The sequence below is a fragment of the Ailuropoda melanoleuca genome, chromosome 11 (assembly GCF_002007445.2).
Source record: "Ailuropoda melanoleuca isolate Jingjing chromosome 11, ASM200744v2, whole genome shotgun sequence".
Classification (NCBI taxonomy): Eukaryota; Metazoa; Chordata; class Mammalia; order Carnivora; family Ursidae; genus Ailuropoda; species Ailuropoda melanoleuca.
Window position 1 is genome coordinate 488,859 of NC_048228.1, and position 24,895 is coordinate 513,753.

General features: G+C 55.3%; 1 protein-coding gene across 2 annotated transcripts; it reads left to right on the forward strand.

The window, feature by feature from the left end:
* Nucleotides 1–70: 70 nt before the first annotated feature.
* On the forward strand, nt 71–24,831 carry ATAD3A (ATPase family AAA domain containing 3A). Of its 2 annotated transcripts, XM_011231253.3 has the most exons (16): nt 73–390; nt 4,948–5,024; nt 5,750–5,851; nt 6,166–6,225; nt 7,643–7,712; nt 8,005–8,170; nt 8,383–8,452; nt 12,018–12,173; nt 13,133–13,189; nt 13,644–13,769; nt 13,989–14,113; nt 14,596–14,647; nt 14,981–15,051; nt 15,932–16,099; nt 18,046–18,154; nt 23,897–24,831. In XM_011231253.3, exons 1-16 carry the CDS (start codon nt 189–191, stop codon nt 24,059–24,061), a joined length of 1,776 nt encoding a protein of 591 aa, XP_011229555.2. In that variant the 5' UTR covers nt 73–188; the 3' UTR covers nt 24,062–24,831. The 2 variants fall into 2 exon arrangements, with proteins under 2 accessions (XP_034526924.1, XP_011229555.2); XM_034671033.1 differs by lacking the exon at nt 18,046–18,154 and having other exon boundaries at nt 71–390.
* Nucleotides 24,832–24,895: the final 64 nt, after the last annotated feature.

The window sequence follows — 24,895 nt, forward strand, 5'->3', positions numbered from 1 at the left end:
GCGGCCAATCCGAACTCTCACGGTACGAGGCCCTCCTGCGCTTCCGACGCCTGGGAGGAAGGGGCGTGGTCGCGCCTGCGCAGGACCTCTGACCACAGGCTCGCGGCGCGTGGAGGCTGCTCCGATCCGCGCGCTTCAGCTCGGCTTCGGCTTCTGGTGGCAGCCGCGGCGCGCTGCGGTCGCGCGCCATGTCGTGGCTCTTCGGGATCAAGGGCCCCAAGGGCGAAGGAGCGGGGCCGCCTCTCTCCCTGCCGCCCGCTCAGCCTGGAGCCGAGGGCGGCGGGGACCGGGGCGCGGGGGACCGGCCGGGGCCCAAGGACAAATGGAGCAACTTTGACCCCACGGGCCTTGAGCGCGCAGCCAAGGCGGCGCGAGAGCTGGAGCATTCGCGTGAGTGCGGCGGCGAGGGTGGGGCCCGGGCTGGGATGGGGGCCAAGGGAGCTCGGGGCTCCTCCAAGGAGGGCCAGTCCCCCGAGCCCCCGGGCGTGCCGGGTGCTAGGGCGCGTTTAGCTTCTTAGTCGTCTGAGTGGTCGGTGGCTCTCTGCAGTCCCACTTGCCAGGTGAGGAGACTGGTATACAGGAATAAAGCTGGCCAAAGCCACCTTGTGTACGGGGAGGTTGGGGATAGCAGGACCCTTGGCGTCTTCCAAGCTGTCATTTGTCTTTCAGTAAGGAATCTGGTGCAGATGGAACTTTCAGAGGTCACAGGTAGCAGGTGTCAGGGCTGGAGTCTGGTCTTCAGTTACTGTCGAGTAGGGGAGCTCCTTGCGCCTCTTGCTGCCTCCACGTGGCCAAAGCGTGGCCAGATCCGGTCCGCGTGTGGTAGTGGTAGCAATTTTCCACTTGAGAAGGGAGGTACAGTAGAGGGTCACTGATTTTATGGAAAATAAAGCAGGTTTGTGCTTATTATTGGAAAGCATTAGAGTTCAGATAGGAGGGGTCTGTAATGCAATGCAGGTCAGTCTGTCCTGGTCCCTCCTGGTAGCCTTCCTGACTCAGGGCCCTCAAGGCATCATCATCAGCTGGACCTTCACTACCCGTATGCCCTTTCCTCTGAACTTTCTTTTCTCCTGTTGGCTTAATGGTTTGTTCTAGGATGTAGTTTAAGTGTTTGAGAATCTAGAATGTAGACGGTATCGAATAAATACCTATTAAAAGAACACAATAGTTCTCAAATTTTTGCTTAAGGAGAGATGCCCTTTTTCAAAGGTGTTTGTATAAAGAAGCCATGTTATAAACAGGTATAAAGGCGAGTCTATTTGAGAAGGGAGAGGCCTGGCACTTTGTGGTTCAGTTCCTCCCCTTCCCCAGGGGGCTATAAGAACATCCTGGTGCAAGGATGCCTGGCTCTCAGATCCCCTGAGGGACATTAAAAACATTTGTATATTTGGGCTTGGGCTTAGGACGGCCTGTTTCCTTAGGCCTGGCTCGAACACCATCTGTCTCAGACAAGGTATGTTGAGTTTGCAAGGTAATTTCGGTTATCAGGTTGGGTTGACAAACCCAGGTTGGGCTGGGCATCAGGGCCCCTCAGGTGACGACAGACTTTTGACATGTGACCCAATTTCTTGATAAAGGCTTAGTGGTGTGGGGGGGGCAGCTTTCTGCCCCATCTCCTGTGACATTTCATCCACTCAATCGTGCACGGAATTTCAGAAATTTCCCACTGCTGAATCCTACTATCCCCAAACCCTTGAGGTTACAGGGGCCTTTGTGAATAGCTGTGAGTGTGCCTGAGGGGAGGTAGCTAAGGGGCCTCTTTTCATCATCTTCAGATCATGCCTCTGAATAGTTACCATGTCTCTGGTACCGGCTGCCCCAGAGCTCCTCCCCCAGAATGTTCTCCACCTGAGTCCCCAGGGGCTACTGTCTGGAGGGTTGGTCCCCCATCAGTTTCTATATCCGGTGACTTTTTTTCTTTAAAGATTTTATTTATTTATTTGACAGAGCAAGAGAGCACAAGCAGGGGGAGCAGCAGAGGGAGAGGGAGAGGCAGGCTCCCCACTGAGCAGGGAGCCCAGTGCAGGGCTGGATCCCAGGACCCTGCGATCATGACCTGAGCTGAAGGCAGACGCTTAACTGAGGGAGCCACTCAGGCACCTACATCTAGTGATTCTGTTGTAAGTGTGGGCTCTACTTCATGTAATTTATTTATTTATGTTATTTTTTAAAAGATTTATTTATTTGACAGAGACAGCCAGCGAGAGAGGGAACACAGCAGGGGGAGTGGGAGAGGAAGAAGCAGGCTCCCAGCGGAGGAGCCTGATGTGGGGCTCGATCCCAGAACGCCGGGATCATGCCCTGAGCCGAAGGCAGACGCTTAACGCCTGTGCTACCCAGGCACCCCCATTTAATTTTTTTAAATTATTTTCTTATTTTTTAAGAAATCTTTACGCCCAGAGTGGGGCTCAAATTCACAAGCACAGGATCAGGAGTGGCATGCTTCTCCGACTGAGCCAGCCAGGAGCCCCCCACTTCATTTTGTCCCTGTCATTTTTCCTGGTCTAACTACTGGCCAGTGGGAGAGGTTTTGCCTTGGTGTACGTATCACGTCTTCCTGTCCCCAAGCCCTTCTTCCCAGGGTGCCTCTTGCCTCTCTTCTCATCTCTAGAACCTGTCTTCTTGGTACTCCCGGCTCATAGGCAGCAGTGGCTGCCTGGTTGAGCTGAGCCTGTTCATTTGCCCTCACTGCTCTCTCCAAGCAAACCAAGATGCCTTCAGCTGTTCTTGTAGTATGACTTCCTGCTCTGTCCTTTGGGCCCAGCCCAATGCTCCTTCAGTCCCTAGGTCTCTAGGCCTTCCTTGGAGGCCAGAGGAGCGCATTTGGCCTTGAGCTCTCTGCTCCGGTCCAGGTGCCTGTGCACTCCATGCAGGTGGGTGTGTAGAAACCCTTTGCACGTAGTAGGTGCTAAATTAACCCGTTGGCGCGCACAGCTCCTGTTACAGCATGATTTCAAGGGGGTGAATTACCATTGGTAGTGTTGAAATTGTAGCTTGTGATTCACGGGGCACGTGGGTGCCAGGTGCTACGCTGCAGTTACCTGCTCTCATTTCCCTCTTTCGAGAGTCAGTGGTTAAGGGATATCTAATTGCCCCGGTTTTTGGAGAAGTTAACCTGGCTGACCCAAGGTCATGCTGTGAATAAAAAGGAAAGCTGGGGTGACTGGGTGGCTCAGTCAGTTGCATCTCCCTTCGGCTCGGGTCATGATCTCAGGGTCCTGGGATCGAGCCCCGCATCGGGCTCCCTGCTCAGTGGGGAGCCTGCTTCTCCCTCTGCCTGGTGCTCCCCCTGCTTGTGCGTACATGCTTGCGCTGTCTGTCTCTCTCTCTCTCTCTCTCTCTGACAAATAAATAAATAAATAAAATCTTAAAAAAAAAAAAAAAGACAAAAGGGCAGCTGGGACCTGGTCTCAGTGTTGTTGGCCTGAGGCACCCCTGTTCCTGTCAGCTGCACCGGGATGAGCCCTGTTGTGCTCTCACTCCCTCCCGGTCAGATTTCATTTATGTCGAAGGGGCTCCTGTGGTCCCTTCGAGCCTTGGATCTGTGGCTTCCCAAATTTACAGTGCAGGATGTGAGACCCTGGTGCCTTTTGCCACCTCTCCTCAGGGGCGGGTCCTCAGGGCTCCTGTGGCTCCGATCACCAGAAACCCAGGGGAGAGCCTTGCAGTAAGGTGTGGGAAGCTATGTCACCCGATCCTGACTGGCTCTGGAGGTCCTCCCAGGCTTAGGCACTATGTTCTCGCCACACCGCCTGCCCTCATGGACCATGCAGACACCGCAGCTTCCACCACATCCATCTCCATGGTGGGGGTGCTTGCAATCTGCACACAGAAGTCGTGCTCTAGTAATGATGTGCTTGCTGCAGTTCGGGGGTGATGGATACTGGGGTCTGCAGCTTAACTTCAAAGGCTTCAAAACGTAAGATCATGGGGCTGGGGTGGAAGGATAGACATGTGGTACACACGGGGAGAAAACTCGGTATATTGTTTCATCCGGGAGCTGGGTTCACAGGGATTCCCTACTTTCTTTCCATGCGGTTATGTATTAGAACGTTTTTTATAGTAAAATCTCATGTGTGGGAGAACTGTGTTATCACCCAAATATTTGAGAAGTTGGATGCACGGACTTTTTGGCTAGGAGAGCACCAGAAGTTAGTTTTTTTCCAGAATGCCCAAGTATTAATGGGTATGAATAAAATACGCACAGAAGGGCGCCTGGGTGGCTCAGCAGGTTAAGCATCTGGCTTCAGCTCAGGTCATGACCCCAGGACCAGCCCCGCATCGGGCTCCCTGCTCAGTGGGGAGCCTGCCCCTCCCTCTGCCAGCTGCTCCCCCTGCTTGTGCGCACATGCTCGCTCGCTCTCGCTCTCTCTCTGACAAATAAATAGAATCTTTAAAAAAAAATACAGAAGACATTTATAATGCGTGTTAGTAACACAAGGTCTGTGAAGAGCTGTCACTCTGTGTGCATTGGCTTATTTCTAACTTAATTGTTTACTTCCTATTCATTGTACTACCTGGATGTGTGTGATAGCAGATTAATAATAATAGGTATTGGAGACTTAAGAGAGATGGTCCTACCACGGAGGTACTCTAGCCACAGGTTGCTTTTTGTTTAATCGGGACGTGCCTGCCATGTTGAGTCGCCTGCTCCCAGCTAGCGTCGAGCAGCCTTTCTGACAGCTCTCTGGGCCATGAGAGCTGCTGGGGCGGTAAGATCTTGTATGTGGGGCTTTCTGTTGGGGCTGGAGCACATGCAGGTGATGAGAAGGGAGCAGTGGTCTTGGAGGGAGGGGTCACCAAGCAAGATCCGGTCTGGGAATGGGGGTGGGCACGTGTGTTTTGCGGTCGAGGTGAGCTGTGGTCTCCCTGAAGGCCCCCTGGCACACAGGAATGCTTGCCTGATGCCCGAGTGTCCTAACACCCATGTCTCCGTCTCCCGCACAGGACATGCCAAGGAGGCACTGAGTCTTGCACAAATGCAGGAGCAGACGCTGCAGCTGGAGCAACAGTCTAAGCTCAAAGTGAGTAGTGGGGGTGGTGCTGGCAGAGGTAGGCTTCATCCCTGTGCCAAGGGGGGGGGGTACCTGGAAGGAGAAAGTGCATGTGGGCGGTGGGCAGAGGGCGGGCTCCTCAGACATCTCCTTTCTTGGATTTGCCTTCTTGTTTATGGTTAAAAAGGAAACAGGAAGAGGTCAAAGACAAGCTGGGTTTGTGGCCTGAGTTCTTGCAGTAGAACCCCGTAGAAGGGCTGGTGTAGGTGAGGACCATCTGGTTTCCCCAGAGGAGATTCTTACCTGGTTTCTCTGCGTTCGGCGGGACATTTATGCTGAGCACGTAGCAAGCATAGGGAAGGCGCAGGCTCTGCCCTCCACCGTCGGCTGTTGTAAAGTGTAGTCCGGAAGTGAGCATGTGACATAAGCCCCCACGGCAACAGTGCTGGGGAGGGGAGTGACAGACATCCCAGGAGACCGTCTTGCTCCTTTGGAGCTGAGCCCTATCTGTTCCTGGCATTTCACTACCTGTGGGTCTGGGTCATCCTGGGCCTTGGTGCCCATACAGCTGGGAGCTGACGGGCACGTGGGGTGCTGGTCCAGGCTGTGTTTTCTGGATGCCCCTCCTGCTCCTGTCCAGCCCCTTTGGAGCCCACAGGGGAGAGGGTTGTTGAGGCAGTGTGAGCCCGGAGCTCGGAGTCCTGAGAGGGAGGCCCCACCAGCTCTGGGCTTGTAGCCACTGGTATATTCTGTAGGAATACGAGGCCGCTGTGGAGCAGCTGAAAAACGAGCAGATCCGCGTGCAGGCAGAAGAAAGGAGGAAGACTCTGAACGAGGAGACGCGGCAGCACCAGGCCGTAAGGACCACATGGCCACAAAGGCACAGGGTGACCAGGGTGGAGTGCTTCTGGGGCATACCATGGTCCCAAAATTCAGCCTGGGAGGCTCTGGGATGACCTTGTGCAAACATCAAAAGCCCGTGGATCCCTCAGGGCTGAGCGTGACGGGGAGCACACATGTCCCAAGCATGTGTAATCATTAACAGCAGGTAGAGGTGGGTGGCTTATCTGAGGCCCTAGCACCCTGTAAAGCCTGGATTCAGATGTTGGTTTCAGGCTGTCCACCAGCTTTTCCATCTGAGCCATATTCACCCTGCCCTTTTCCTCCATAGAGGGCCCAGTACCAAGACAAGCTGGCCCGGCAGCGTTATGAGGACCAGCTGAAGCAGCAGGTGAGCTTAGCACATTTGCATGAGGGGTGCTGCTTCTGTCCTCCCCCGAGAGCACAGGCATCTTCTGCGGCAGCTGGTGGGCCAGAATTCAAGGTGGTTTTACCAGCAGTAGGTGCTGGGTCTCAGGGACGCACACACATGGGCCTCCAGGCTCTAGCTATGGTAAGGGTTCTTCTGGGTGAGAACCTGGGAACCTTGCTGTGACAAGTTCGTGGTAGGGGTGGTTTCCAAATGCTTGTACCTATTTTGAAATTACAAAGAGACTCAACCATCAAAAAGAATGGAATCTTACCATTTTCTACGACGTGGATGGAGCTAGAGTATTATGCTAAGCGAAATAAGTCTGTGAGAGAAAGACAACATGATTTCATTCGTATGTGGAATCTAAGAAACAAAATGGATGAACATAGGAGAAGGGTGAAAAGCAAGAGAGAAGGAAACAAACCGTAAGAGACTCTTAATGATAGGGAACAAACTGAGGGTCCCTGGAGGGAGGTGGGGGGGCTAATGGGCGATGAGTATCAAGGAGGCACTTAAGATGAACACTGGTGTTGTATGTAAGTGATGAACCACTGAATTCTGCGGCTGAGGCCAATATTCCAGTGTATGCTAACTAGAATTTAAATTAAAAACTTTTTTTTTTTTAAAGATTTTATTTATTTATTCGATAGAGATAGAGACAGCCAGCGAGAGAGGGAACACAAGCAGGGGGAGTGGGAGAGGAAGAAGCCAGGCTCATAGCAGAGGAGCCTGATGTGGGGCTCGATCCCATAACGCTGGGATCACGCCCCGAGCCGAAGGCAGATGCTTAACCTCTGTGCCACCCAGGCGCCCCTAAGTTAAAAACATTTTTAAAAGTAAATTTAACAGGGGAAAGACAGTGTTTTGAGGACAGCTGTGAATCTGGACTAGGGGTGCCCAGAGGTCTGCCCTGTGGCAGAGCTGTGCTGGAGGCCGGAGCTCCTGCACCGACCTTGCCCCCCATGCATGTGTGCATATGTCCCAGGTGGGTTTCAGACCTGCCTGCAGAGGGCTGTGGAGTGTGTCGGCCCCAGGGCGTCATTCCCAGAGAGGTTTGGAGGTTGAGCAGGGCACCAGAAGCTTCCCGACAGGCTGGAGCAGCTCATCTCTTAGATTGTTGATCGTTTCCTAATATTTTTTTTTTAAGGCTTTATTTATTTTAACGAGAGAGTGCGTGTGCCTGAACAGGGGTGGGGAGGCAGAGGGAGGAGGAGAGAGACTCAGGCAGTCTCTCTGCTGTGTGTGGAGCCTGATGCGGGGCTCCATCCCTCGACCCTGAGATCATGACCTGAGCCAAAACCGAGAGTTGGGTGTTCAACCGCCTGCGCCCCCCAGGAACCCAGATCAGTTTCCTGATTTTGAAAGCTTTTCCCTTTCCCCTGTGGCTTCTTCTCAGCAACTTCTCAATGAGGAGAATTTACGGAAGCAGGAGGAGTCGGTGCAGAAGCAGGAGGCCATGCGGCGAGGTAGAGTTGGGCTTTTGGGGGCTGTGTCTTCGGAGCCGTCCTAGGCTCGAGAAAGGCTCCTGGGGAAAGCAGGCCGTAGGCACGGATAATCCCCAAGCAACATTTCCAAGACTGTCAGTAGGGGCTCTGCATTCTTTGGTTGGGACTTTGTAGCAGAAGCCTAGGCAGGCCGGGCATTCCCCCAGGGTCTGACCCGTGCGGCCTCCCTCCTGGGAGGAGCGTTGCCTGGGCCTCACTGGAAGGGTTAGGGGACCGTGGCTATACACCCACTTCCTGCCGTTTCCCTGGGCAGCCACCGTGGAACGGGAGATGGAATTGCGGCACAAGAATGAGATGCTGCGGGTGGAGGCAGAGGCCCGTGCCCGAGCCAAGGCCGAGCGCGAGAACGCGGACATCATCCGTGAGCAGATCCGCTTGAAGGCTGCCGAGCACCGCCAGACCATCCTGGAGTCTATCAGGTGAGGCCCAGTCCTCAGTGGGCCCCTGGCAGAGCCCTGTGGCCAGTGTCTTCTGGCCCTTCACCTGTGCCAGGAGGCCCTTGGTTGGAACATTGGCAGGAAGCGGCCTCTCAGCAGGTCCTCCCGTGGGCTGACCTTCAGAGCCCTTGCCCTTTCTCCAGCCAAGGGCCTAGATCCATTCTCCCCTAGTCACATTGCTGCTTCCTCTACAGGACAGCTGGCACCCTGTTTGGTGAAGGATTCCGTGCCTTCGTGACGGACTGGGACAAAGTGACAGCCACGGTAAACACCCCTGACACGTCTTCCTGCTTGTGGCCTGTGTCAGGGTCTCTGCTGGGGTGGCGTTCCTGCCCCCCTCCGGCGGTGAAAGGTGCCTGGCACTCCGTGGTGGGAAGTGTGCCAAGCAGGTCCCAGATGTAAGCCTTGCCGCTGCTCTTGCCTCCCACTCCCCTCCTGTGAAGTCGGGTTGGGGTGCAGCCCTTGGGTGTGGGCACTGGCAGTAGGGTTTTGACCGTTGGGCTGGAGGGTGTGGAAGGGGTGCTGGAGCCTCAGTTTCCCTCTTCCTTAGAAATGCCGCCCTTGGGAAAGTGTAGCTGGAAATCTGCCTGGCAGCTTCAAGGGTGCGGCCCAACTAAAACTCTAGGGGCGTCTTGGAGATGTGGATGTGAACCCCTTTAAACCACACCCCTGTGAGGGTTCCCACCCTCTAGTGGGACGGGAAGGGCAGCCAACAAGGCTATAGGACTCCAGGCACACATTCTAAGGCCCTGTGGTCTGTGCCCTGTGCCGGGCGGCTGCTCAGCACCCAGGGCAGGGGCGGGCGTTAGCCAGAGCCCAGAAAGCCCATGAGCTCTGCAAGTATTTCCTGAGGTCAGCAGTGTGCCAGGCACTGCTCTAGGCTGCACGGTGGGACCTGGCACCTGCTCATGTGGTACTGACGCCCAAACAAGGGTGAGGCGGCCATGCTGACCGTGAGCATCCCGTGCGCCCGCATTCCTGGCCTCCTGGCTTCCGAAGCCCTTTCTGCAAGTGCCCTGCTTTGGGCGTAGTTCTAGCTTCATTCACGAGACGGGTGGCAGGGGAGGTCAGGCTGTGCCTCAGGGGAAGCAGGGATTGGACTGTCTGGGGAGAGAGAGGGTGCCAGTTGAGGAAACCTGCCACTAGTGAGGCTGCTTTTTCTTTTCTTTTCTTTTTTCTTTTCTTTTCTTTTCTTTTTTTTTCTTTTCTCTTTCTTTTCTTTTCTTTTCTTTTCTTTTTTTTTTTTAAAGATTTGACTTATTTATTAGAGAGAGGGAGGGAGCATGAGGTGGGGGAGGGGAGAGGCAGGCAGAGGGAGAAGCAGGTCCCTGTTGAGCAGAGAGCCCAGGATCACGACCTGAGTGGGATCGTGACCCGAGCGGGAGGCAGGTAGTTAACCGACAGAGCCACATAGGAGCCCCGCCACCCAGCTTTTGTTTAATTGTGGAATTCATTTATTCCTGGAGTGAAGTTTAGCTTTTATAAGTGGAGGGCGTGGCCTGCACACGAGGCCCGGACACCTCCGAGCTGCTGTGCTCAGTCCTGCAGCGGCCTCCATGGGGAGTGTTTAGGCTCACTGTTGGAAGTCGCAGAGAAAGAAGTTCCAGTCTTGGGAGCTTGCTGACTGGCTTATGTCTGAACTCAGCCATTGGGTGGTGAGTGTTGCAGAGAACTAACCTCCAAGAAGAGCCAAGGTCCTGGTACTGGAGTTTTGGTAAAGCAGCAATGGCTTCTCACCACCCTCTGGCACATCTGATGTCTTCCGCATGAGCCCGGCTCATACAGGGCTGTGTGACCTTGTTGGTGGGTGGTCAGAGGACCTTGGGGCCGGTTTGAGGAGAGACCCAGCGAAGCAGTGAGATGTTCTGAGGAAGGAGCTGTATGACTTGACTTCCCTTCAAGCCACCATGCTACTCCCTCTCCATTCCTTTTTTTTTTTTTTAACATTTATTTTTTCATAATTATTTGTTTATTTGAAAGAGAGAGAGGGAGGGACGGGGGAGAGGGAGAAGCAGGTTCCCTGCTGATCAGGGAGCCTGATACAGGGCTCAATCCCAGGACCCTGGGATCACGACCTGAGCTGAAGGCAGACGCTTCGCCAGCTGAGCCACCCAGGTGCCCGAGATTTTATTTTTAAGTCACCTTGACACCCAGTGTGCAGCTTGAACTCATGACCCTGAGATCAAGAGTCGCATGCTCTTCCGACTGAGCCAGCCAGGCACCGCCCCCCCCTTCTGATCGGAGAGGCGGGTTGGCCTTTCTGGGAGGCGGATGTGGGCATCTGCCTGTGTCGGGGCTCCTGAAGGCCCACGCCCTCCCCAGCGTCCTGCTGCACGTGCTGGAGCGGCATCCTGTTACCGAGCAGGCACAGAGGGTCCCAGAGAGGGACGTGGGAGCACAGAAGAAAAGCTGGCTGAGGCACAGGGGACAGTGAGAGGAGCCCTGGGTGGACTTGACCTCGGGGCAGCTAGGCCTCTGTGTCCTGGGGTCCTGACACCCTTTGCCTACTTTGGACTTGGCCACACTATCTCTGTAGGGAACTTGTCTTACCTTTTCTATGAGAATTTTCTAGTGACCGCGCCTCCATCACCCTCTGCCTTCGGCGGGCCCATTTCACTGGTCATTCTTCCTGGAGTGTTATGTTGTTTATTTTATTTATTTAAGATTTAGTTTATTTAATTTAGAGGAAGATGGAGTGCAACCAGAGGGGAGGGGCAGAGGTTGAGAGAATCTGGAGCAGACTTGCACAGAGCTCAGAGCCTGACTTGGGGCTCAATCCCACAACTACGAGATCATGACCCGAGCCGAAAAGAGTCGGATGCTCCACCGACTGAGCCACCCAGGCATCCCCCCCCCCCAGAGGGTTTAAAGTGAATTAAGGGCATTCTGACTGCTCCTGTGGTTTGAGCGCCCCGTGCGCTCTCCATCTTTCCAGATCTTTCCAGCTGTTCTAAACATCTGTGTTTGCTGTTGAATCTCTAATGTCCATCTTCAGTCTGCAGTCCCCACCTGCCCTGGGCAGTGCTGTGGGCTGGCAGTCAGTCCTGGCCTGCCCTCCGACAGAGCTCCTTGGTGGGGAGTCCAGGCACAGGACGGGCTGAGCAGGAAGATGCCCCTTGGCCATGCTTCCTGTTTGATCAGCCTCTCATGAGTCAAGCGTTTACCTTCCCAGCAAGGTGGGTAGACAGACAGAAGGGCGGTTGCTGGAGAGCGCTGGGCAATGCCACAGGTTGCTCGATTCAGGAGTTGCTGGCTGCCTTGGGGCTGGCCTGGCCCCACCTCCCCCATCACAGGCCCCTTGGGCCCTTGTTCCTGTCACCACTGGTCTCCTGGAACCTCATTCCTGTGGTCTTAGAGAGTCCTCGCTTCCCCCTGCGGTGGCCAGGCTGTTTGTCTTGTAGAGAAGACCTTTCAGTTTCGTTTCCAGGTGTTGGCATACTTTCCAGGAACCTCTTGTAGCTCTCGGTCGCGTGCCCTGTGATTGTGCTCCTGCCACAGCGTTCGGTCTGTCTCCTGTGAGTCTCAGCCTCTCTGTCTCTTCACAGCTGGTGTTCCTGTCGCCTGGAAGCTTCCCTAGTCCTCCTGGAGTGCACCCTCCAGTAGCTTTCTGAGAAAGGGTGGTTATGATGAGCTTGTTGATATCTTGCTTGTCTGGAAATAGCTGCGGTTGTGTGAAATTGAGCGCCAGCCAGGACGCTCCTGTGACCCTTCGCCATCACCTCACATGGGATGGGATGGGATGGGATGGGGTGAGGGCGCCGTGCCGGCTGCGGACCAGCATGGCACAGGATTGGCCGGGCCCCACCTACCTCCCGCTGCCCCACTCTAGGTGGCTGGGCTGACGCTGCTGGCCGTCGGAGTCTATTCTGCCAAGAACGCCACATCTGTTGCTGGACGGTACATTGAGGCCCGGCTGGGGAAGCCGTCCCTGGTGAGGGAGACGTCCCGTATCACGGTGCTAGAGGCTCTGAGGCACCCCGTGCAGGTAATTGTGGGCTCAGTCCTCACTGGAGTGCCGTGTCCTGCCCAGTGTTTGTTGGCATTTCAGCCGAGTTGTGAATGTGTGTCTTCATCGTCCCTCTTTACCCAAATACTGTCTGTTCCTCCGGCACGTTGGATTTGATCGTGGCTCTTTGCTCCGTGGTGCCGCTCTGGGAACCTGTCCACATCAGCACTGGGGAGACTCTCACCCTAGTCCACTCAGGTCACCTCCGTGGATCTGCTGATGTGACCGTTCCCCTAGGTAGATTTTGGGTTGATTACAAAACCTGGGGCTCCTGTGTGCCGCCATCCTGTGAGAGAAGTTGCTGGAAATAGCCCAGTGTGAGCTCCTTCCTGGCTTGGTGTCACTCTGTTACATGTCTTCCCACAGGCTGTGGCTGGATCTCCATAGTGATCACTGTGGGTAACTGAAAAAATAAAGATCAGTAAAGAAGATTATTTTTTTTTTTTAAGATTTTGTTTATTTGAGGGAGAGAGAGTGTGAGCTGGGGCGGGGGCGGTGTAGGAGCAGAGGGAGAAGCAGGCTCCCGCTGCACAGGGATCCCAACACGGGGCTCAATCCCAGGACCCTGGGATCACGACGCGAGCCAAAGGTAGATGCTTAATTGAGTGCCCAAACGCCCTGCAGATCAGCAAAGAATCTGAAGGGGCTCTTGGGTGGCTCAGTCGGTGAAGCATTTGGCTCTTGATTTCACCTCGGGTCATGATCTCCGTGTCGTGGGATCAAGCCCCACATTGGGTTCCATGCTGCACGCTTGCTCGCTCTCTGTGAGTCGCCTTGCCCAGTGCCATAGACAGCCTTGTGTGCCACCTTCTAGAGCGGGAGCGGGGCCCAGTTGCATGTGGCCTGCAGTGTGCCACAGCAGGTCTGTTTCCATGTGCCTGTGTCGTGGGCTGTGCTGCGAAGCTTGACTGTCCCCGTGTGTGTCGTCCCCCCCATAGGTCAGCAGGCGGCTCCTCAGTAAGCCTCAGGATGCACTGGAGGGCGTCGTCCTCAGTGTAAGTGGTCTGCCCATCCGGGGGCTGTCATAGGCTTTGGGGTGGGAGGTGCCCTTCTGCCCATGGAGCTTTTCTACAGGACGGGGCTGCTCTTCATTTCTGAAGCAGAATGCCTCAGATGAGCTGCCTCGCAGCTGGTCCAGGTGCTCAGGAGGAGCAGACCGGCAGCAGAGAACCCCCCAACCTGCAGACCGGCAGCAGAGAACCCCCCAACCTGCAGACCGGCAGCAGAGTCCCCCCCCAACCTGCAGACCGGCAGCAGAGTAACCCCCCCAACCTGCAGACCGGCAGCAGAGTAACCCCCCCAAACCTGCAGACCGGCAGCAGAGTAACCCCCCCAACCTGCAGACCGGCAGCAGAGTAACCCCCCAACCTGCAGACCAGCAGCAGAGTAGCCCCCCAACCTGCAGACCGGCAGCAGAGTAACCCCCCAACCTGCCATGTCCCCTGGCAGCCCAGCCTGGAAGCGCGGGTGCGGGACATTGCCATAGCAACAAGGAACACCAAGAGGAACCGCAGCCTGTACAGGAGCATTCTGATGTACGGGCCTCCTGGGACCGGCAAGACCCTGTTTGCCAAGGTGAGGGCACACAGCCACACAGGTGGGTGGGGTGCCCTGGGCAATGGCTGCAGCTGTGGCTCTTAGGGATGGGCCACTTAGGGGGTTCAGCTTTCCAGGCAAGGGGCATCCCTAGCAGTACTTGGTGGTAGGAGCCAAGCTCAGTGCATGTGGGCTTTGAAGGGAGGAGAGTGAACAGGCTTCGCCCCCCCCCCCCACCCGCACCCCTTTCTCGCCTAGAAACTCGCGCTGCACTCAGGCATGGACTATGCCATCATGACAGGCGGGGATGTGGCCCCCATGGGGCGGGACGGCGTGACTGCCATGCACAAGGTCTTCGACTGGGCCAGTACCAGCCGGCGAGGGTGAGCCGGGCCCCACCTGGGATGGCCCCCCGCGTGCATGCGCTTGCATGGCCCGGGTTCCTAGCGGCCACCAGAGCACCAGCATTTGGGGGGGGGGGCTTTCCCTGCAGCCTGTCTCCATGGTGGTGCACAAGGCCGGAATACTCCGGGGGCGGCAGTCTGGGGGGAAAATGCACCCCTAGATCCTGGTGGCTTGTGCTCATCACGGGAGCCTCTTGGTGCTTCTGACTCTGACACGTTGAAGATGAGAGGCTGCCAGCCCCGATGTTTAATTTAGGGCCATATTAGGATGTTTGACGCAAACCAGTCGCTCCCCCGCAGCAGTGGCACCGGGCTTGTCCGTCGGGTCTGGGGTCCCCGGCCACTACTGAGGTTGGGTGCTTTGGGTTCCTGAGATGGAGTTCAGTTTGAGCGTGCTCAGCACCTTAGCGTGCAGCACGGCGGCCCTCACCCCCTTCCTGTTCGTCCTTTCCCCTTCACAGCCTCCTCCTCTTTGTGGATGAAGCGGACGCCTTCCTCAGGAAGCGAGCGACTGTGAGTATTCTGGAAGCTTCTGTTCGGCGTGCTGGGCACGGCTGGCCATAGGTGCGCGGTCAGGAGTGGTATCCGATGAGTGCGTTATGCTTTACCGGGGCGGGGGGGTCACAGGTCGCTCACAGTGCGGTCTGACCCAGCCCTGCTCCCAGCCGCACTGCTTGATAAATTTGGTCTGAACGGCGGGAGTTGACCCTGTAATGTCTTTAGAGGCTTCTCTGAAGTTAAGTTTCATGGAGACGCTGTTCTGTGCGGCTCCCAGAGGGATGGAGTAGGCCTTTGTCCAACTTCCCCGTGGCTGCCTCCCCGCTGATTCCAGCACTTTCTCTGCAGGAGAAGATCAGCGAGGACCTCAGGGCCACCCTGAATGCATTCCTGCACCGGACGGGACAGCACAGCAGCAAGTGAGGGCCACCCGCCGGTGCGAAGCCCCTTCACGGAGGAAAACTGAGGCTCCCCTTGAGCTTACACGGCTGCTGTGGGGCAGGGCTGGAACAGGACTGGCACACTTGCCTGGGTGATGGGAAGGGCTGGTCGGGGTGCAGGGGGGTCTTTGTGGAGACCTCTGAGAAGATGTGCTGGGGAGTCTCCGGAGAGCCAGGCGCAAGTCTTTGCCCACAGGTCACTGCACTTGGCATCTCTGGCTGCCCTCCAGTGATAGGCTGTCGGGGGGGGTCACCCTACGGCCAGGTGCCCTGTGGCATAGGTTGCTCTGGGAAGGGGCTCACTCCTTCCGAATCCCCTAATCTTGCTCTCCTGCATTGTTGGAGGCCTCCAGCCCTGTGCCCACTGGTGCTTTACATGCCCCAGGGGGCACCCAGCCCTGCCAGTCAGCTGTGTGGCCACCAAGTCATATGCATCCCGCTTGGCTGCCATGGCTACTGCCAGCAGAGGACCCCCCCCCCGCCTCTACTCAGACCCCCTGGGAGTCTGGGCCAGGTTCCTGCTGAGTTGGCCCTTCTGCTCAACTAGCTGAACCTCAGACCCTACAACTCGGGTTAGGGAGGGGCAGAGGTCTGTCTCAGACTGTGGGGTCCCTGTTTCTCCACACAGCAAAGCTTAAATGGCCACCCCATCAGGCTGGGCCATTGGTCAGCAGGGAAGTGTTCGAGGGAAGGATGGGTGGCAGAGGGCAATGCTGAGCCTTCCTGAGTTTTTCAGGTTAAAAGGTTGCCAAATAGATTCTCCTAGAAAATTGTCCTGTGTGTATTTAAGAGGGTCCCTGCCTTGGGGGCAAGTGCCGGGTTGGGCGGCCCCTTAGCCCCTGCTGTCTGCTGGCTTCAGGTTCATGCTGGTCCTGGCCAGCAACCAACCCGAGCAGTTTGACTGGGCCGTCAACGACCGCATTGATGAGATGGTCCGCTTCGACCTGCCCCAGCTGGAAGAGCGGGAGCGCCTGGTGAGGATGTATTTTGACAAGTATATTCTGAAGCCAGCCACAGAAGGAAAGCAGTAAGTGTTCTGACAGCCTGAGCACTGTGGGGCCCTCTGCACCCCACCAGCTCCTGGCCCAGGTGCTGCATCCCCCCGATCCTAGCCCTGTGGTTGCACATGGGGGTCAGGTGTGCTCACCTGCTGGCCTCCATGCCCCCTGCTTTTTGCCAGGTTTTTGACTCAATGGCCCATCATCACAAACTAGCTAACATCTCCATTCTTTTCTACTACGTGAAGTCTCTCTCTCTTTTTAAGATTTTATTTATTTATTTGAGACAGAGGGAGGTAGAGAGAGAGTGCGTGTGGACATGAACACGAATGGGGGTGGGGAGGGGCAGTGGGAGAGGGAGAAGCAGGCTCCCCACTGAGCAAGGAGCCCAGTGCAGGGCTCAGTCCCAGGACCCCAGGATCACGACCTGAGCTGAAGGCAGATGCTTAACCAACTGAGCCACCCAGGCGTCATCCTGTGTTATTTTTTTAAGTGACCGTATACGTGTTGGTATGCAGCAGTGAGCAGTCTGGATAGAATAAAGACCGCCTGCCCCACTCCTGGAAGTTGTACATTTTTCCATCTCCAATAAAAAGGTTTTTTGTTTTTTAAAGATTTTATTTATTTGACAGACAGCTAGAGAGGGAACACAAGCAGGAGGAGTAGGAGAGGAAGAGAGAAGCAGGCTTCCCACTGAGCAGGGAGCCCGATGTGGGGCTCGATCCCAGGACCCTGGGATCATGACCTGAGCCAAAGGCAGATGCCCAACCACTGAGCGACCTAGGTGCCTTGCTACGTGAAGTCTCTTAACAATTTGGGGCTTTTGAGGAATCCAGGCTGCAGTCAGGCCCTGGAGAGTGGGGGGCTGTAATGGTGGTTGCCAGACATTGGCTGAGCTCTGTTCACTCTGTGAGGTGGTCGTGGCAGTCTTGGAGGGGGACTCACCATTGTTCACCGCTCACCCTGACTCCCGGGAACCTGGGGCCCCTCGTCAGCACACAATAGGGCCCCCATTCTGCAGAAATCACCAGGCAATGTGGGAGCCCTCCACATTCTGTCTGGGCCACCCTCATTCATTGCTCTGTCCAGAGTGCTCCAAATAGGCAAAGGCTGGTCTATTTTTAACCATCTCCAGGGAGCCAGACTCACAGCAGCACTGACCTGAATCCCTCCTGTCGCTGGTGGCAGTGAGTGCCGTCTTCTGTTCTAGGACGGGCTTTGCCTGCCCCTGCTGTCCCTCTGCTGCCTGAGCCCTTGTGTTCTGCTATCTGGGCCTCCTTTCTCCTTTGCACCTGGCTGGCCCCAGTACCCCCCATAGCCTCCCAGTGGCCCATTCTAGTCTGACTGTAGTCCAAACATCGGTTGTGGTCTGAGTTTCTGGGGTCGTCTTTTCCATATGTGTTTGATTCTCGTGGGTCTCTAGCCAGACCTGACTGGGAAGGGGTCAGCATGTGAACTACAGGAGTGACACACTACTCTAACCTGGAAGTGTCAGCTTTCCTCTGTTCGATTTCCCACTTGCTAGCAGCTCACCCCTGACAGGACTTTAGCTGCTGTGCTGTTTGGGCACTGGGGGACACCTGAGTGAGAGGACATGGTCCCTGCCCCCAGGTCTGGTGGTGGGGCTGTGTGTGAGGCTCCAAGAGCCCCCCCATTTTTGCACATCCTGACCAGCCCTGCAGCTGCTCCCACAGTGCATCTTGCACTGCTGTCTGTACACAGCCCCTGCATAGACCCCACCTGGGCTCCAGGAGGAAGAGAGGTGCCCAGCGGGGTGGAAAGGGCAGGATGGGCAGACTTGGTATCAACAGCAGACGTTAGGGCATTCAGTTGCGGGGGTTCCTAGTATAGGTTCCCTCCCCTGGCAGATACCTCAGTCCTCTCATGTAGGAGCCAGCGGGCCCTCTTAGACCTCTGGTCTTGTCTTGGGTCCCTCAGTTACCCAAGGCATCACATGGGAATTTCTCCTTCCCAGGCGCTTGAAGCTAGCTCAGTTTGACTACGGCAAGAAGTGTTCGGAGATTGCACAATTGACAGAGGGCATGTCGGGCCGGGAGATCTCCCAGCTTGCTGTGGCATGGCAGGTGAGCTGGGGACATGCGCCCTATGGGTGTGAGCTTGACCGATTGGGAAATACTGAGTCATTTGAAGGTGGCCAGTGCTGGCCCCTGCCCCCCTCCCAGGGTGTTTTTGGTGAAGGATTTTCTGCACATAGATGTCATGCCCTGTCCTACTTCCTAGCCACCCCCTGCTGCTGCCCCCACTGCAGGGAGTGTGTGGAGAGGTGTCACTGGCTTTGTACATTATGGTCTGCCTCCTTGTCATTGTGGTTTTGGTCCAATCAGATAGGGTTCTGAAATCAGGCAGGGTCCCTGGAAATGAACCAAGTGTCATAGGGGCATCAAGGTCCCACAGGCCCAGGCTCAGTGTCTCGGGAACCACTGGAGTCTGTCCCAAGCTGGGGCCTAGCATATTTGGGCCAGGTGATTCTGTAGTTGGTGGGCGATAGGGGACCACAGGGGCACATGGAGGATCCTGCGAGTCGTCTGTGAGCTCAGCAGAGGGCAAAGGAGATGAGGAACCAAGGAGTGAATCTGATGTGATAAGGGGCTGGGCATCTGCTTCCCAGCTCTTGGCCAAATGGAGACCGTCAGCGTTGAGGGTTGTCTGCTCCACGCATGATTGGCTTTGCTGTGGGGTCTTGAGGGCAGCGTAGAGCACACGAATTGACTTTATCCTCGTGCTGTGGCCCAGGGCGCACGACCCAGAGTGATTCTTGTCATTCCCAACACCTGCTGTTAACTCCGGAAATGTCCACAGGGCTCCCCTGCCCCTTCAGGGCAGGGGAGCCAGGGTGTAGGCATCCAGAAAGCATTTGCAGGTTGGTGATTGCTGAGGAGAGAAAAGCCCTATCAGATGGGGGTGCCGAGGGGCTCCTGTGTACGTCCAGCCCTTGGTTTTGTGCCAGCATCACTGCCTCTGTGGGACCTGCGCTCAGATCAGGCCAGCAGACATGTAACAGTGCTTCGAAGTGAGCACGTAGTTCGTCCGCTAGACGTCTAATTTGCTTGGACCGTGGGAGCTGGGGTACACAGAGGGACTGTATTCGAGTGAGCTGGGCTATGCTGCTGAAACAGCTCCAGATTGTGAACTTGGTCCCTTCATGGGTCAGCGGGGTGCCCTGCTCCAGGCTGTCCTTACCCAGGACCCAGGCCTCATGAGGGTGGCTCTGTTCCCATCATCAGCAGGGTGGAAGACGGGGTGTCTGTCGGCTTGGGCCGCTCTAACAGTACCACAGCGCAGGGGACCTAAACACAGACACGCATTTTCCAAGGTTCTGAAGGCAGGAAGTCCGAGATCGGGTGCCAGCGTGCTAGGGTTCTGATGGTGGCCCCTTCCTGCCGTCTGGATGGTGATTCTCGGGCTTTGTCCTCCTCGTGTGGCAGAGATAGTGCCCTGGTGTGTAGTGACACTAGTCCTGTAGGATCAGGCCCTACTCGTGACTTCCTTAGAGGCCCCGCCTCTAAATACAGATGCACTGGGGGATCAGGGCTTCGCCATATGAATTCGGGGACACATTCAGTCGCTGACAGCAAACCATGCCCTGGTTCTCGATGTTCCCACATAGAACCAGCACACCTCCTTTCTGTCCACATCACGTCACCTGCCCAAACCGGTGACAGGTCTGCTGCAAGCCTGGTGGATGGAGAGCTGGTGATTATCAGACATGCACAAGTGCAGGAGGCAGTGAGTAGATGCTTGGAGCCCGCGGCATGCTCCCCCTGGGGCGTCTAGTCCTCCACCAGGGGGTGTCCAGTCATTGACCAGTGAGCTCAGCCCAAGACATGGCTGTTAGCCCTGTTATGCTCATGGGAGAGGAGAGCGAGGTACAGGGAGGAGGGACCCCAGTGCATCATGCGTCCACGTCTCGGGGACACGTAGTCACCTTCCCTTTGTGCCCTCAGGTGCGCAGAGCTGGTGGTTGGGCTTGCTCCTGCCTGCCCTGCCCCTCCTTCTGGGCTGGACTGCCTGGGGGGCCCTCGTGCACTTGTTCTCTGAAGCCCCTGTGGCTTGTACGATGGTTTTGTCAGTGGAGTTCATGCTGCCTCTTACCACTGCGGTGTGGGAATTGGCTGCGGTGTTAGTATAACTCTTCAAACAACATTTACCATTTTAACATACACACAGCTTAGTGGCATTAAGCACATTCATGTTGTCTTGCAGCCGCCACCACCATCTGTCTCCAGGACGTTTTCACCTTCCTGAGCTGCAGTGCCGTCCCGTTAAACACGAACCCCCCGCCCCCTCCCCGTTTCCTGGCACCCGCACTTCCACTTTCTGTGAGTCTGACTCCTCTAGAGGGTGCCTGTGAGTGGAACCTGCCGTGTTTGTCCTTTTGTGACTGACGTGTTTCACTCAGCATAGTGTCCTCAGGGTCCATCTGTGTTGCCTCTTGAGTCAGCATTTCCTTCCTGTTTAAGGCAGAATCCTAATCTCTTGTGGATATACTTCGTTTTGTTAATCCATTCATCCACCGAGATGGACATTTGGGTGCCTCTGTGAACGGTGCTGCTGTGAACGTGGCTGTGCAGGGATCTCAGTGAGACCGCACTGTGCGTTCCTTTGAGTATTTACCCAGAGGGGAAATGCCTGGATCATGTGATAAAACCACTTTTAATGTTTGAGGAGCTGCTATGCCATTTCCCACAGCGGTTGCACCATTTTACTTTCCCACCACAAGTGCACAGGAATTGGTTTCTCACCCCCTCCTCAATGCTTGCTGTTCTCTGGTTTTTTTGGATAGTAGCCATCCTAGTGGATGTGAAAGGATGTCTCCTTGTAACTTGAATTGCATTTCCCTGATGAAAACGTCATTTGGGTTTTTGATAGGGATTGCAGTGAATCCGTAGGTCACTTTGGCCAGTATTGACATCACAACGAGTTGAAGTCTTCCAACATACATACGAACACAGATATCTTTGTTTGTGAGATCTTTAATTCCTTTCAGCAGTGTTCTGTAGTTCTTAGTGTAGAACTCTTTGACCTTGGTTAATTCCTGAGTATTTTATTCTTTCTGATGCTGTTGTAAGTGGAATTTTCTTAATTTCTTAATTTCCTTTCCAGATTGTTCATTATTACCATGTAGAAACACAAATGGTTTTTTGTTTCTTGCGATTTTATTTATTTGAGAGCGTGCGCGCACATAAGCAGGGGGGCCTGGAGAGGGAGCGGGAGAAGCAGACTCCTGCTGAGCAGGGCGCCCGACACAGGGCTTGAGCCACAGGTAAACACTGAACTGACTGAGCGCCCCAGGCGCCCCAGAACACAAATGGTTTTGTGTTAATTTTGTATCCTGCAGATTTGCTGAATTTGCTTATGAGTTTTGTTTTGTACTCACAGCCCTGAGATCAAGACCTGAGCTGAGCTCGAGAGTCAGACCCTTAACCGACTGAGCGACCCAGGCGCCCCTCATTTATCAGTTTTAACTTTGGGGTTATCTTTGGGGTTTACTGCATATAAGAATATATCGTCTTCAAACAGATCATTTTACTTCTTCCCTGCCAGTTTGGATCCCTTTTGTTTCTTTTTCTTGCCTAACTGCTCTGGTTAGGACGTCCCCTGTGTTGAGTAGAAGTGGTGAGAGTGGGCGTCCTTGATTTGTTCCTTACCTCAGAGGAAAAGCTCTCGGTCTTTCACCATTGATGATGTGTTTGCTGTGCGCTGTTCATAAGTGACCTTTAGAACAGTAAGGGAATTTTCCTCCATTCCTAGTTTATTGGAGTGTTTTCACCAAGAAAGGGTGTTGGATTTTGCCAGCTGCATTTTCTGCGTCAATTGAGATGATCGTGTGGTTGTTGTCCTTCATTCTATGCATGTGATGCATCACGTTGATTAACTTTCCTGTGTGCATCATCCGTGCTTTCTAGGAGTAAATCCCACCTGGTGACGGGGTATAATTCCCTCAATATAGTACTGAATTTGGTTTGCAAATATTTTATTGAAGAATTTTGCATCAATATTCATAGAGGGCATTGGTCTGTAGTTTTATTGTGGTATTTTCATCTGCTTTTTTTTTTTTTAAAGATTTTATTTATTTATTCAACAGAGATAGAGACAGCCAGCGAGAGAGGGAACAAGCAGGGGGAGTGGGAGAGGAAGAAGCAGGCTCATAGAGGAGGAGCCTGATGTGGGGCTCGATCCCATAACGCCGGGATCACGCCCTGAGCCGAAGGCAGACGCTTAACCGCTGTGCCACCCAGGCGCCCCTTCATCTGCTTTTAATATCAAGGTTATGCTGGCCATAGAATTGAGTTAGGAACTGTTCCTTCCTCTTCGGTTTTTTGGCAGAGTTTGAGAAGATCAGTGTTTGTAAGTGTTGAGCAGAATTCACCGGTGAAGCCCTTGAGTCGAGGGCTTGCCTTGTTTTTTAAATGAAGTTTCCTGCTTCAGTAATTTCAGGCTCAAGGACAGTTGCAGGGATAGCATGGAGCCTCCCCCACCGTGCTGTGACTCCATGTCACTGTGGACTCCACCTCGGACATGGTCTTTCCCAGAACCCCCTCCAGAGTCCCCATCTCATTCAGTTGCCATGTCTGCTGGGGCTCCTCTGGGCTGTGACAGTTCCTCAGATGTCTCTGTTTTTGATGATCCTGGCGGTTTTGAGGACTGTGGTCAGGTGTTACAGAGATTGTCCTTCTGATGTTTTTCTCACAGTTAGACTGAGATTGTGGGTTTTGGGAGAAGACCCCAGAGATGAGGTGCCCTTCTGGTCACGTCCTGACAGGGGACACGTGACGTCCGTACAACATCACAGGGATGTTGACCTGGTTAAGGTGGTGCCCGCCAGGTTTCTCCATGGTAAAGTTCCTGGTTTCCCCCGTTCCGCATTTATTTGGAAGCCCATCGCTAAGTCCAGCCATCCTTCAGGAGGGATCCTGGCCCCCTTGGGCAGACACGTCTGTTCAGACGCTCTGGGATTCTGAAGGGGCTCCTGCACTCCCTCTACCTTCCCACCAGGGAAGCTTCCAGCTGCTTTGGCTGCTCAGCATTCAGGGGCAGTTGGGCCTGGTGCGATATCTCTGACCAAGCTAGAATTGCTAGGGGCTCCTGGGGAGCTCTCTTCCTAGGGGCCCTGCCCTCCCCTCGGTGTCAGAATGGACCTGCCCCCCCAGTGGCGGCTCTGTCACCTGTGCCCTGGCCCTGAGGGTGGCTTTGCTGTCTGTGAGGTAGGGGCCTTCCGACTTCCCAGTAGCAAGGTCTGCCTAGGGCTGCTGAGCTGCTTCCTGACAGCTGGCCTCAGACATTGTTTTTAGAAAGTCATTGAGAAACTCAATGATGTGAGAACATAGCACTCATGCCAACTGGGGATGTGGGCAGCGCCATGGGCATTGCAGGGATGGTGGCTGCCGTGGGCTGTGGACTCCCTTGTAAGCACGCATGCATGTGTGGACGCTTCTGTACACACGGGAGCAAAGCATGTGCCATTGGCATGTTAGCATGTGTGTGTTCTGCTGGGAGGCCACGCCCCTCCGGAGACTGAGCACAGGCATGTGGTAGAGGGTACAGGCCAGCAATCCTCTTCATGGACTCAACATCCCAGTCTTTGCCGCCACCCCACAGGAAGCCTTCAGGTTCTAGGGGGCATCTCCCAAGAGGCGAGCTCATGGGTGGGGCCAGCCTGGCTGCCTCATCCCTGGGTCTGGCAGGGTGGGTGGTTCCTCGTGACTGGTGGGGCCAAAGGGCTGAAAGCCTGGGGCTGGGAGACCCTTTTCCCCTGCAGGTAGCCCCTGTGTGTGCCCTGCATCAGTGCTCTCTTTCCCTGCCAGGCCATGGCGTATGCCTCAGAGGATGGGGTCCTCACTGAGGCCATGATGGATGCCCGGGTCCAGGATGCCATCCAGCAGCACCAGCAGAAGATGCAGTGGCTGAAGGCTGAGGGAGCCAGGCTTACGAGTGACCAGCCCCTGCTCCCAAGTACACCAGCTGAGTGAGCTGGGCCTGGATACCCAGGGGGGCACACTGGCCAGGTGGCTTTGCCAGGAAGAAGCACCAAGATGCCCACTTTTCCCAGTGATGGGCCTACACGGCCATCCACCTCAGCTTTTTTAAATATTCCTCTGGTCAGGCCCAGGACAGCATTAAAGGCCTCTGCTTGGGATCAGCTGCAGCTGTAGCCTCTTTGTGGGAGGGGTGGCTCCTCTGTATCCCAGTCTTTTCCCTCCGGGCTGTGGTGCTTGCTGGGTGGGCCAGACTGGGGCCATCCCCTGACCCCCAGGGTGCCACTGGGAGATGTGAGTCTCTAAGCCAGGCCCAGAGCTGGGGAGAAGGCACTGTCGCCATGCCCAGGGACAGTGGTCCAGCTGGCACTGCGGGTTCTCAGGTGCTGGCTAAGTACTCGAGGCTGGCTGCTGCATCTGTGACCAGAGCAGGCCTGGTTGAGGGAGGGCTTGTCATGGGTAGGGGCCTGACCTTGCCCAGTCTCACCCAGCAAGTCACGGGTGAGCAGAGCAGGCCCCTGTGCTGCTGGGTGGGAGCTGCTTCCCCCCTGAACTAGGGAGAGGGGGAGAGGCCCTGGACACCTCTGACTGTGGTACACCCAGAGGGTAAGAACTAGCTGCCAGCGACCGGGGGTGGTGGCTGAAAGCCCCAAGACCCACTGGCCAGGAATGTCCAGTGCTGGGGGTGCTGCCCTACTGTGGCCCTCCATCCATTGGAGTTGGGGTCTTTCAGAATCCAATAAAGACTCTGACAGGATACCTCACAATGTGTGTATCTCATGGCTGATTCAAGGGGCAGGGGCTTGAAGGGGTCACAGCTTCAGAGAT